Raw genomic sequence first — 13,857 nt, 5'->3', positions numbered from 1 at the left:
AAATCGCTAAATTGCTATATTGTCAATGTAAAGTGAAATTATTTTCCCGCTGTGAATGCTAAAAAAACCCCGCTAAATCCCTATGTCAGCAATACAAATTTCACCCGCTAAACTAACACAGAAAAACGCCAGATCTAGCGGGAAAACCACTGAAATGGCAACACTGGTCTTCGGCGTTGCTCGGAAAGATTGGCTTGACAGGAATGCAGCACTCACTGATTGCGTGTGTTTATTGTGTTAAACTAGGCAAGAACAGAGTCGTATGTGGAGTGTCAGCTTGTTTTTATACAGAAATTTCCCGGCGTACATGTTCCCAATAAATTGACGGTATGCAAATTACTAGAAAAATTGAGAGAGTGTGGATCTGTGTTAACATTAAGAAAACTATAAAACCAAGCGTTCTAATCGAGGAAAAAATAGGCGAGATAGAATCAGCCTTAGAAAGAGGTCCGAGAAAATCGTTACCTCGTTTAGTATTTCAGTGATTGTGATTTCAACAATTTCAGCAGCCGAAATTCTTCAGGTTTTTAATAACATGTTCAAAAGGTGTCAGGCTTCTCTAGCAGCAGAGGGATGTCATTTTGAGCACCTTTTGTAAATAAAGGTAAGCTTAATCTAGTCACATTAGTTCTTAGTTTATGCACAACTCAGGGGAGACAAGCTGGGCCGTGACGCAATTACAGTGCTAGGCGTATGCGGTAGATGTGCCGTGGGAGATGTGGGCAGGCGATTGCGTCGTACGTGATAAACCCTGTATTTACTGTCCAGTCAGCTGATGCTACAACCAATTGAGAAACTAAATTAAATTTGTCGTTTGTTTCTTACAGAACTATTCTTCCATGCGCGAGCAGTATAAGCTACCGTCCAAATGAAACCATCCCTACTCTAAGTAGGCCTAATGTTCACTTTCAGAGAACAATAAGATGTAGGCCCTAACTATAGATTTAAGAAAGTGTAAAATTGCTAAACTATGTATTAAAATCCTAAGAATTTAAAACTATGATGCTGGTTTAAAAGTATATTTTTTTAGTTTCTATTTCTATCATTTAACTGACATAATCAAGCATTTTCTCATGAGGCATATAAGATTATAAAAATAATTGCTGAAAGGATGGGAAGAGAAATCGTTAAGCCGTGTTTGTCCGTCACAGATTCATCTGACCTCTACAGTCTACACCAGCGTTGTTAGACAGAGACTAAACGGAGCGGAGGGCTCCACTAGACTCGTTGCGTGCTCCGGTGTTTCCACAGACATAAGCAAGTTCACGCTCCGACTCTAGCTCCACAACCGGTTTTGGAGCTTACAAATCTGACACTACTGGTCTACACGTTTGAAAACGTGTACGCTAAGTTTTTCAGGATTATGCCAAAGTCTAGCACAGTAATGTCAAAGCAAGCGCATTTTTCTGATCTTGACGTCGTGAGCGGGCATCAAGCGCTAAGTATGGAAAGAGGAAGGGTTGTGTATATGAATAAGCAGCCTGTTGGATTAAGAAAAACAGTGGTGCACAAACTTCAGGCGGAACGTGAAATTTTATGTCGTTATTTTATATGGCTTCTTTCTGTTTGATATTATCTATATTGTCTGTAAAACAAAAGTGCTAAAGTCCCGTCGCTCTTATTTCCGGTAGCCAATCACGTTGCAGGTCGGCTACATTTAAACGTGTGCGTCTTGTGATCACGTTATGCATTTCCTAAGGCTCTATAAATACTTAATATAATCGCCCGCCATTTTTGTTCTTTCATTGGCATTCGCAGAGAGCACACGAGGACGTTATTTGCCGCTCAATTATTTGCTCAATTACAGTGCGTTTGATTTATTATCGTAGGAGCTACGACATGATAATGTTTAACGGTGCGGGAAATAGATTCCTCGTCTGGTAGCTCGGCAACGAATGAGCAAAAATGGCGAACGATACTACCTACCTAGACTTTATAGAGCCTTCACTTCCTAAGGCGTAAGCAAAGAGGAGGAGTCACGCCGGAAATAATAGCGACGCGACTATAATACCAATTTCTTAATATTGCAGTTGTGTTTTAAATGTTAATAACATAATAAAAAGTTAAGAAGGAATATTCACATAAATTCCATAGTAGTACAACTATACTGTACTAAATGGATGAAACACATCATTCATAAAGAAAGAAAGTGATATCCCAAAAAAAGAGATTGAGTATGACATGATAAGTTGGAATGATATTGGTGGTACCTTTAGCCTTATAAAAGTAATCAGTAAACTAATCAAAACAATATTACAGTCCAAAGCAAAGTTACCTAGGTGCTGTATATGTTTTAAGTGTAACTAATATTCCATAACAAAACTTATCGCATTACCTATGTTTTTAAGGTGATATTGGTGAGCAAATTCCTATCATCGGAATATTAAATTATTTTCTCGAAATGTGCTGAAGCTATAGAGCTGACATTTTTATAACACATGGGCACGTATCTTTTGCTTATGATGTAACAGCAGTTGCTTTCTTAATTCGTTTCCTTATAAACAATTTCCATGCGAATATTTTCAAAATTTTCAATACGCTATCTTCAGTAATACGTATTTATGGTATATTAGATTTACGAAAACATTCTGTAAGGCTAATAAATAAATAGGCCTATATCTGAAAATTTGACTTTTCTATAAAAAAAGTTGAGAAAATATTTTTTTCAATAAAAAAAATCAAACTTGTGAAAAATGAGCATTAAAATTAAAACTTACATTCTTATGATGCACTTATACTTCTCAGGCAAATCTAAAAATTAACATGGATAGAGTTTTAATAAGTTCCTTCCCTTTATCTACTGAATCAGTGCTGGTCATTCCTGAATGTAGCTCGACCAAGCGGCATATACTATCTCTTTCGTCTGTCTCTTTCCTTTCCGCTGTAAAGCGCTCAGGCTCTCCTGGGCTCTAAAGCGCGCGCTGGCTCCTATGGGCATCAATTGACATGACTGGACTCTAGTATATACTGTACAGTCACGAAGCTTGAGTTGTTGAGGGTGCTAGGAACAATAGACTGTGCCGGTACTATTTCGCATTGTCTGTATTGAGGCTTGAGGCGATAGTAACGATCCTAGTGGTTAGCAACTATCTATGGATGCATATTTCCTACGTATTGAGCTTCGTCACTGTATATACTAGACTGTGATTGTACTAGGCCTATAATTTTGTTCAATATTCCAGCAATAAATAAATTATGACAGATACACAAATTTACATCACAGTTAGAGCCTTACTATTGTGGTTGAAGGTTATTGGAACGAAAGGAGATTATTTTGCATTACCTGATGTTACGAAGCTGGAATTTAGTAGATCCGTATACTTTAATGTTCTTGTAGGTAGACTTGAGGCTGACTGCTCCCTTTCCCTGATCGAGAACCATCTCCTTCAGTTCAAGAGGCTCGCAGGAAGGAATATCAAGCTCTGGGATGCCTTGCCAAATAGAAACATAACATTGTAAATTTACAGCAGAAGTGGTATAGTAGGCCTTGCAATATTAGGTTATATCTGTTGTAAATTTTCTTTTGCAGTGTAATTGATCTTGAAATACGTAGGCTATACTTCTTTAAAAATGTGTTGTCTTCACTGTACCTTTAACAAGGTGTGGTCTCAGTTCCTCTAAAGCGTCTTGGACACATTCGTTTAACTTCGGATCGGAACGATGACACACTTTCAGGAAAGATGCTGCAAATATAATGCGTATTAAAGTAACGAACAGTTTCTAATGTAATTATTGAGGAAGCTATAATTTTATTGTCGTGTTCTGTTGTCAGTGGAAAGAATGATACAGCATTTGAAAAAGGATACATAAGTAATTGATTAACTAGCGGACTTACTCGTGTTAATTATGTAAGTCTGTGCGACTTACAGCTGTTTCGGTGCTTCATCACACCATCCTCAGAGCCTACTAGATCTCGGCGTCATCTCGAACTTCGCTGCCTGTTGTGTGAGTGCGTTTGATTGTTGAAAAGTGTTGAAAAGTGGAGGCAAATAGTGTGTATGTACTGAAATTGATCTGTGTGTTGAGAATTTGATCAGGGTGTGTTTTAGTGTGTTTGTATATTTCATATTGTTCTAATGTGTTGAGTTTTTGGTTCTTGGGTTATATGTGTAGGATTTTCATGTCCGCATTTATGTTATTGTATGTGTGGCTAGCATTGGTTATGTGATCGGCGTATGTAGATGTATTGTGTCCTCTGGTTATTGCTTTAATGTGTTCTTTGTAGCGTGTTTGGAATGATCTGCCTGTCTGTCCAATATAGAACTTGTCGCAACTATTAGGCTACATGTGAGTTTGTATACACCTGTGTGGTAGTATTTATTTGTTTGTGTTTTTTGTGTGTTGAGATGTCTTTGTAGTGTGTTTTCTGTTCTGTATGTTATGTTGTATTTCTGCTTTCTGAATGAAGATGCGGTCTTATGTGTGGTTTTGTTTTCATATGTTAGTGTGATGTATTTATTGTGTTCTTGTGTTTGTGTTGTGTTTTGCGTGTTTTTGTGTTGTGCACCGAAACAGCTGTAAGCCGCACAGACTTACATAATTAACACGAGTAAGTCCGCTAGTTAATCAATTACTTATATTCAAGTGTTAAAAGTAGTGTACGCAAGATTCAAAATGGATACATAAGATTGAGCATTTTAAATGTGCTAACAACTGGAAAATTAAAATGGGTACCTAACTTCTTTCTTCTTTGACTAAACTAGAAACTACATTACAAATTAAACTGAAGTGAACTATAAAGTAAACTAAATTAGGCCTATAAACTAAACCATAAACAGAATAATCTATAAGATGAGCGAACCTCTGAACTAACATTAACTATAAATTAAACAAAACAGTAAACAAAATTAAACTATGGACTAAACCAAACCATAAACTGGAATAAACCGTAATCTAAACTAAACGATATACAAAATTGAACTTTAAGCTGAACTATACTTTGGAAACTAAGATAAACAAAACTAAGCTATAAACTAGACTATAAACATAAGTAAACTATAAAGTAACAAAACTGTAAATAAAATTGAATTATAAATTAAACTAACCTAAACTAAAATTAAATTAAAGTATAAATTAAACTACAAACGAAACTAAACTATAAACTAAATTTAACTAAAACAATCTAATTAAATTATATACTAAATTAATTAGATTGTGTTAAGTTAGTTTATTTTCGGATTGGTGGGTGACATTTCCATGGTTACTTGCATTGACGTTTTACTTTACCAGTTACTGAAACAGCCGTAGATAACAAAATATTTGAAGAATTTTCAGGGAAAGGACTTGGTTTTCATCCCGGATAGTTACTTCGAAATTTCTGAGTGACGATTGTGGAACAGATATTCTCAGAACCTGGTATTTTCATTTCACCATTGCTCCGTATCATCTCATCATATCTGAATAGTCACCGTATTAGAAAGGACGTTTGGAAAATATTTGTATTTTCTATTTCTTAAAACTATTTCAGAAGAGTGTAGATACTCTCGTAGTAACAATGCAATTAAGAAAAGCAAACGTCGTATCAGCAGGCAGGTCAAGGATAATTATTATTGAGTTTTTGACCTATGAATATGTCCACTTCCGTTCTTGCAGCGAAATATGATGTAATGGATAAGTTAATGATAAATTCCGAGGCAGTAGAATCTGTGTATAATATATTATGTTTGAGGACAGTTCGAAGTATTTTAAAAGAGTCGTCTACTATATGCGAACTTGTGTAATTATATCCATGACATTTCTGCGTGAAATAAATTGCACTTACCTTCTATGCAGCATAATATAAATAACTGTAAACGACAATAACGACACCGAGCCCACTTTTTAACTAACGCTTGACCTTCCTATAAGCTATTAACTACTGAAGGTGTGAAGATATTTGTGACTCAATTATCCTGAAGGCAAGTTCCAACGTTTTATGTTACTATATGGTTCTGCATTTTCTTTCGCAAACTTAAATCTAAGTAATTACTGTAGTATTTGTTACCTCAATACCCCACTGCTACTACTAAAAACGATAATAATAATAATAATAATAATAATAAATCTTAAATGATTAAGTCACTTATCCTCTTCTCCTCTGCTTCATTCTTTTGTAAGGATTTTGAACAGTGAACTTCTGCAAGTATTGAGAACATTCACTCATTTCGTCAACATAGCACGGAGTCATAGTTACAGGACAAAGCAAGACAAGTTCAAGAAAGAAAATCATCTACAATTACTCTACAAGAAGAAATCAAATATCTTTCCTTTCCTATTAGGAGTCGAACATAATTCCGTTGAATTTGTACGAGTAGTCACAGTGTGGAAGGATAAGGCTCATCATCATCATCATCATCATCATCATCATCATCATCATCATCATCATCATCATCATCATCAGCCATAGACGTTATAGTCCCAGGACTGTTACGGTCCACAAAAGGTTTCAGCCAAAAATATCTTTTTGTAGACTTGCTAGCATATTAGGAATTTCCCTCCAACCAATTGCTAGCAAGGAAGAGGTAAGTCCAGTGGTGGGGTTACCACCTCATAGTTTCTGAACAAGCTAGTGTATATTGCATTTCCTCAGTATAAGGTGGAATGGTTATACCGCCACGACTCGGTCCCCAGAGTCTCGTTCGTTGTCACGGGAAGGTGAGGTTGGAATTGAGTAGGAGAGTTTATGGGATGCACTTCACTATCCTTACAACCCAATATAACAATCATTGTTTAAATAAACAAATTATGACAATATATTTTCCTAGCACAGTCGAGTATATACAGTCACGAAGCTCTATACGTAGTAAATATGCATCCTTGGATAGTTGCTAACCATTAGATCGCTAATATCGCCTCATTACATACAATGCGAAATAGTACCGGCACAACTCAAGCTTCGTTACTGTGTATATTAGACTGTGCTATTAGTTTGAAAAACAAGTTATAAAATAGGTTATTGTTTGAATGCTGAAATACGTCACAAATATACTCACGTAATTCCCCGGCTATGGAAATCGCGATGCATTCTAGCAGGATACTTGCAATGATCACAGAGCTCTTCATCGTGGGATATCTTCTTGCTTAATGCGTGGACTGCAATCGCGGCCTGCTCTATTTATTCTGTCCCGTCAGCACATCGGGTGTGATGACACACGATTCCTCGAAGCTAACAATGTACTATGTGCAAATAACAGTTGCACTGTAATAAATTCTTATTCTTAAAATATACTGGAATATTACGAATTGCGTATTCTATTTTCTTAGCAGTGGGAGAATAATAATTAACACAGCTTCATATTTCTCACTTACGTTCTTTTTTACACTTCGAATATTAGACACATTTCACAGATCCCTCCAGGCCTTCCTGAGTTATTCTCTTTTTCCTATTTCCTTCAGTGATAAATGTATACCGCTGCAGTGTAACAAACGAAATGTTAAAATGTTTTTAAAAATGGACCGACAAACATGAATATTAATTTTGTTAATGTCTTTAGAAAATTTAAGAGAAAGGAGAATGGTTTTGGTTAACTTAAATGAAGTTCCCCTAGCGCCAAAAAGAAGTCCTTTCATTTTGTATCTCTCACTGAAGTGAGGAATACATGGATTGTAAATAGACTTCTTTTCATCGTTAACGTTATTGGCTTGTTGATCATCCTTCTCAAAACGGACAGTGGGATCAAGAATGAGGCTTCTTTGATTCCGGCGATCGATGGCTATAATGTCTGCTCTTCTCGTTGACTCATTCTCAGCCAAGCAGTGCACTTCTTCGTAAACCTCCCACTTTGCCTTCCGAAGAGTGGTTGCAATGGAGCTTCTCACTTTATGGTGGCGATTGTTCCTCAGTAGCTCTCCTTTAGGGAAATAACCCAAAACATGCCCAAGGGTTCCTACTTCGCTGCATCCTGGATGACGACAGTTTTGATCTTGGAAGAAACGACCTGGCACAGATCGTACTGCTGCGATGTTTGTGGAAATCTTTGTGGCATTGGTCCGCTCTGAGAATGATATCCCTCTTCTATTACTAATCCAAGAGTTGTTTTTTGGATCTTCACTGTAAGTCACCACTCCTTTACCTTTTTGTGGAATACGACACCAATTATTAAACGACCTCCGCCGTAACTCAGATTTTATACTTCGTCCTGTCATCGAATGTGCTTCTGTGTTGTTGGGAATGTTTAATTGTGAAAGAGCTTCTTGATTTTCAGTTTTAAAATTCCTACAGAACTGGAGATGTTCGTTATTTACTTTTAGAAAACTTCTGACAATGTTATAGTGTTGGAGATGTACTTCCCATTCAGCATTAAATAAACCAAGGCCACGAAGATTCTTCGGAGCATATAGCATGTCATTCGGACAATCGTGCGGTAAACCCACAATTTCCTTAGCACCTGTCCGGACAATTTTATCAATATCGTGTAAGAAAGATTTTGGAATCTTATTCATTGCTGTACATTGGAGCGAATAAATGATCTTAGGCCATATATACTGATTCATAATATTCAGTTTTTGATCAGGTTTCAGTAAATTAGTGGTGATTAACTTGTCAATATCTTTACCAAAAGTTCGAATAATACTTGGGTGATCAAATACAATTTCTGCAGGAAATGTAATTCCCAAATATTTGACAATTTCACCCGGTCCAATAGAATTAATTGTATTTCCACAATTTAAAGTACAGTGTCTTGGCTGAGATTACCATTTTTAATGTTAATGAGACTACATTTTTGGGAGTTAATATTCAAACATTTAAATACATTTATTTTAACAATATTTCCGTTCTCGTTGTCGTTTCCTTTCCAGGTTTATTGCGAACTAGCCTTTAGTAGATCTTGTGAGGTAGTCAAAGTCATTCACTTATTACTCCAATTAGAGCCTATATTGTTCTGATAAGCTGAAATCTTTCATGTACAAAAAATGAGTTATAACAATGTATTCTTAAAGGAAGCTAAATAAAAGATTTACATCTCTCAAATTTAATTTCATTACATTGCACATTCATCGAATGAAAAAAAATGTACTTGAAATAATTCTATGTGTATGTTATTAATGTGGAGATCAACTATTAATCTAAACCTGTCATCATGAACAGTACGTTAAAGTTTGTCATATGCCATTTTAGCTCTAACATTTTGCTTGATGTGATGCTGTCATTATTTGGCCTTATTACCACAAATGTGGTAATCCAATTATTATTTCGATCCAAGTGTTTAAGTAACCATCTGCCAAATTGATTAATACTTAGTAATCGTTTTATCTTTGATATTATTCACTGATTCAGCCTCCACATTTCACTGTTTATAACGTCAGAGTGACTAATATATATATAATAAACAAATACGCCAGGTGCAGTCATCTCAGCGCAATACGTTTCCGCACGAATTTATAAAGTTCTGTTTAGTTTTAGGTAAAATTTCTTTTATTTTATTTCAAGTCAGCAAATTTTCATTATGATCATTGAGCCACAGTAAATCATGTAAACCATTTAATAACCCTTTCACGCAGGTCTATACAGGGTGTAAGTGAAATAACCCTGGAGATTTACAGAGCAAATAGCTCATGTTGTATGTAACAAAAAAGTGTAATACCATATATGGCAAGTGAATAGTGTTTTTCAGAATTTTTTTTTCCAAAATGTTTAACACTCTCTTATTCGTTAACTATTGCTAGTAGGATCCATGATTTTTGCCCATATAGGTAGAAAATCTAGTAAGGAATCATTTATTCCTCTAGCGTATTATCAGTGGACGGTTTTCGTGTAAATTTAATTTAAAAACTACTAATTGCAAGCTACTGAACGATGCGAACGGGCTGCAACATCGTAGTCAGAGAGGGAGATGCTCACGTAGGGAAACAGACCTGAGTTTGTTGACCTCTTGCATCTATATTACGAGAAGAAAGAGCGCTGCATTAGCGATGATGTTGCCAGACTGCTGAAACTTTCAACTTAATTTTCCAATTAACCGTGCATTTAATCACAAAACGTAATAAAAGTTTTCTATTCATTTAAGTGTACCCTATCGTCCCTTTCAATCTGCAGAGTTATTTCACTTCCACCCTGTATAAATGTAAAGAAAAGAATTAACTTCGAACTTTTCTCATATCATTTTCTCTCATACCGACAATTTTTTGCATTATCTATATAATCATTTCTCCCAATCCATTGGACAGATTTTGTTGTAACTGGACATCTAGGTTGAGTTCGTATGAGAAATATTCAACTGAAATTTAAAATGTTACTTAAAATACCAGTGATATAATTCTTCAAGGCTTAGTATGGCCATGAGTTTACTCAGCATCTATAGAAATGAGTGCTAGGGTTATTTTCTTGTGGCTAAAGACGGCGGGCACATAGAACTGATGTTCCTACTGCAATTAGTGCCGATTGTCTATACCAAACCTGCAGAACTGTAGCGACTGCTTTACTCCCTTTCTTACCCCACCCACCTTTTCTACCAGTGCGGTCATGACATTCTAGTTACGCTCTGCTGCATCAACATTCATTCTCTCGGCTACAGGTATAGAATACGCTATCAAGAATAACAAATGAACAGATAATAAAATCCTTAGGAACATACCTTTAGAAAGTAAGAGAAAATGAATGAGGGAAATAAATAAATTAAAAGATATGTAAAATAAATTTAAAAATGTATGTCTGCATATAATGTAAGAAGGTCTACCTATGTATATATCGTCTTATTACTAGTGAAGCCGATTTAAATCCACTTTTTGTGTAAAATAATTTAAGTGCAGTCCCCGACTTGTCTTTCCGTGCTCTGTATTCTACTAAAATGAAATAAGTCCGAAATGTTGCATGCAGGCAACAAACCAATTACTTTATTTGAAGAATTTATTATGATTTTTCGTGGATTAATGAAGTTTTAATTCCTGTTTTTACAAAACTTGTATTATTGGTCTTAACTGGTTTTACTAGTAATAGGACGATAAATAAATTGTACGTTGATAAGTGAGTGATAGCTATATGACCGGATGTCAATGCTGTCATTCAACATTGTAACGCACTCCATCCAAATAAATAAATAAAATAGATAAATAAATAAATACATAATACGCGTACTGCAGTTTAAAAAGAACTGGAACATGGCAAAATCTAAACCCGTGAAGAAATACTACTTCCAAAGGAAATGGGAATATGATTATTTTGTTGTTGAAGACGAAAGAATTGCTTGTTTACTGTGTCCCATCCAATTTATTTCTACTCGTCATTTCAATATTAAACCACATTTCAACAAAGCCCATATTAAGAATTATGGAATGCACAAACTTTCGGGTAAGTTCATTATATATTGTAAAATTAAGGACGCCACTCGTTGTGTTAATTTTGAATTGAAATTAATAGTGACTTTCAAGGTTCATTACTTAAATGATATAAATTTATGTTTCCTTAGGTGATGATAGGAGGAAAGTTTTCGAAAATCTAAAACAGGTTAGGTGCAAAGAAATCTCAAAGAAACTACCGACAGGAAATCGAGCATAATTGTAAACCTTGAAATGAGATAACGCATTATAAAAACAATGAATTTATTACAATTCTTTTTGAAAATCACATGCCGCCACTGATGGACCTTTGACGGCCAGAGAATGTAAACAACTCTACGCGGAAGTCGATCATCCCCAATAGAAGTAGAGTGAGGCTGACGTCATATTTCCCCTACTTACGAGTTCTGCAGGCCTGGTCTATACAGATGGGAACCTTAACCTCGCGCTCCTCTGTGGGCCTTCATGGCCTGTAATAGTGATGAGATGACCTTACTTTACTTAAAACATCAGATTATTTGAATTCCTCAACAAAAATTTGTATACGAGTAAAACCTTATTCGAAATCGACTCCGACAACTTTCTTCCCGATTTAAGACAAACATTTCACCGTCTTAGCACTGGCGGTAGCGTGTTTGCCTGCTGATCTGGAGTTACGCTTGCGCGTGGGTTCAGTTCTTACTTGGGCTGATTACCTGGTTGGATTTTTTCCGAGGTTTTCACAAACTGTAAGGCGAATCTAAAGCCTCTTCTGACCATATACTATTCTGCTATCACCAATTCCATCGGCGATAAATAATCTAGTAGTTGTTACAGTGTTACTAAATAACAAAATACAAAACACAAATATACAGACCATACCTCGCCAAAAATTTAGTTTAGTTACAGAGGTATGGAATTGAATGGCATTTTCGGGAGGGGCGTACTGTGACCAAGCACTGCGTGCATTCCAAAACCCACATCGGCTGACTACACTAAGGTTAGCTGGTTACCCAGGTTTCGAGCAGGCCATTCCACTTGTCCCTGGGCCACATGTCACCAGTCGGCGTTCGGAGAATGCCATGAAATTATGACGGAATGGAGAAATGTTGACAGAATGATGAAGATACCTAATATGAGGAAACGGGAGAATCCCGAGAAAAATCCCAATTACGGCCTTGTCCATCACAAGTGTCACTATGGATTTTTCAATGAAATTCCACATTTTTTTTCTTTAATGTCTTTCAAACTTTGATGGCATGATTCTTGAAAGTAAACTAAGCAATTGATATAATTCAAACTTGAAAATCGAATTTGAGGACCATAACAATTTTTTCTGTAAATAAATTAATAACATTTTGGATCGACCTAACTCCATTAGAAATTTACCTGGGGTAAAACTTCTTTCGCCAAAATTATCCCTATATACGGAGAATGTTACATATTAAAATTATTTATCTTAAATCATTCAAAAGATATGCCACATTATATAAGCACTTTTGGAAAAAATAGCTTCGGCTACTTAGGGTGTACTGTAAGCAGTAACATGAGCTGCTGCCAGGAATTCAAAAGGAGGATAGCTATGGCAAAGGAAGCTTTTAATAGAAAAAGGAGCATCTTCTGAGGACCTCTGGGAATATAACTAAGGAAGAGACTAGTAAAAGTGCTTTGTATGGAGTGTGGCATTTTATGGGGCAGAAATGTGGGCATTACGACGAAGTGAAGAGAAGCAAATGAAAGCATTTGAAATGTGGATGGATCAAATGAGGAAACAAAGAGGAAGGCAGAAAATAGGAAAGATTGGAGAAAGCTGGGTTTGCCGTGAAAGACTTGCTCTCGGGCAAAATACGAAATGAAATGAATTATATGTATATGTTTGGGAAAATAATTATAATCATTTGAAAATAATAATTTTAGTTTACAACATAGCCACATGTTTAAACTTTAATTTGGTATTTCAATGAAGTCTTTTGTCCAATAATTGGAAGTCTACTTTTTATCCGTCGGAAAGATAATAAATGTCTGAAAATATGAAATAGGAGAAAACAGACACTGAAAATGAGGTAAGGTATAGAAAGTATAGTGCGCTTATATATAAATGTCCAAATAATTATAAAATTATTGAGGTAATTGGTATAAGTTATATATTTTTTAAAACTAGAAGAAATAAGCTTCCAGAACATTATTTGCCAGAATTTTGGAGAAATCTGACATTTCTAGAGTCGATGTAGATACCTTAAACCACGTTGCCTAGTTGTGATATTAAGACTCAGTAACTGTTAGTTATGGTAAGTTAAATAATATTACATACGCCCAGGTAAAATATTGTAGCCATGAAGAAGATTAGACGTATGAACAAGCTGTATGGAAAGTACTAAAATAATGTCCTTACGGACCACCGCATCACTGCCATGATTGTGTTCCATTTAAAGTTTGTGCTTGGCTTGATTTTCGAAGGATCTTTGCACTTCCGCTTGCTTTGACCCATTATGCGCCCTATACCTGAAGGGTGCTATTCATAGACATTTCGCAGCACGCGCTACGAGCGTGCTAAACTAGCCCCTGCTATCCACTGGTTACTTGTGCAGAATTCAAATTATATCATATCGCTAGCACTGGTTTATG

The 13,857-nt window shown here is 35.8% G+C and overlaps 1 protein-coding gene across 1 annotated transcript in view; it reads right to left on the bottom strand.

The window, feature by feature from the left end:
* Nucleotides 1-7,093, bottom strand: part of LOC138700000 (protein takeout-like) — a 15,782-nt gene extending 8,689 nt beyond the window's left edge. The window contains exons 1-3 of the mRNA XM_069826268.1: nt 6,972-7,093; nt 3,591-3,683; nt 3,284-3,431 (exon numbers count right to left, since the gene is read on the bottom strand). Of these exons, the coding sequence (XP_069682369.1) occupies nt 3,284-3,431; nt 3,591-3,683; nt 6,972-7,041 (311 nt within the window). The 5' untranslated portion in view covers nt 7,042-7,093. The remainder of the gene's footprint in view (nt 1-3,283; nt 3,432-3,590; nt 3,684-6,971) is intronic.
* Nucleotides 7,094-13,857: the final 6,764 nt, after the last annotated feature.

The sequence above is a fragment of the Periplaneta americana genome, chromosome 5, assembly GCF_040183065.1.
Source record: "Periplaneta americana isolate PAMFEO1 chromosome 5, P.americana_PAMFEO1_priV1, whole genome shotgun sequence".
NCBI lineage: Eukaryota > Metazoa > Arthropoda > Insecta > Blattodea > Blattidae > Periplaneta > Periplaneta americana.
Note: the sequence above shows the minus strand (reverse complement) of the source record. Positions and strands in the feature narration are given on the sequence as shown.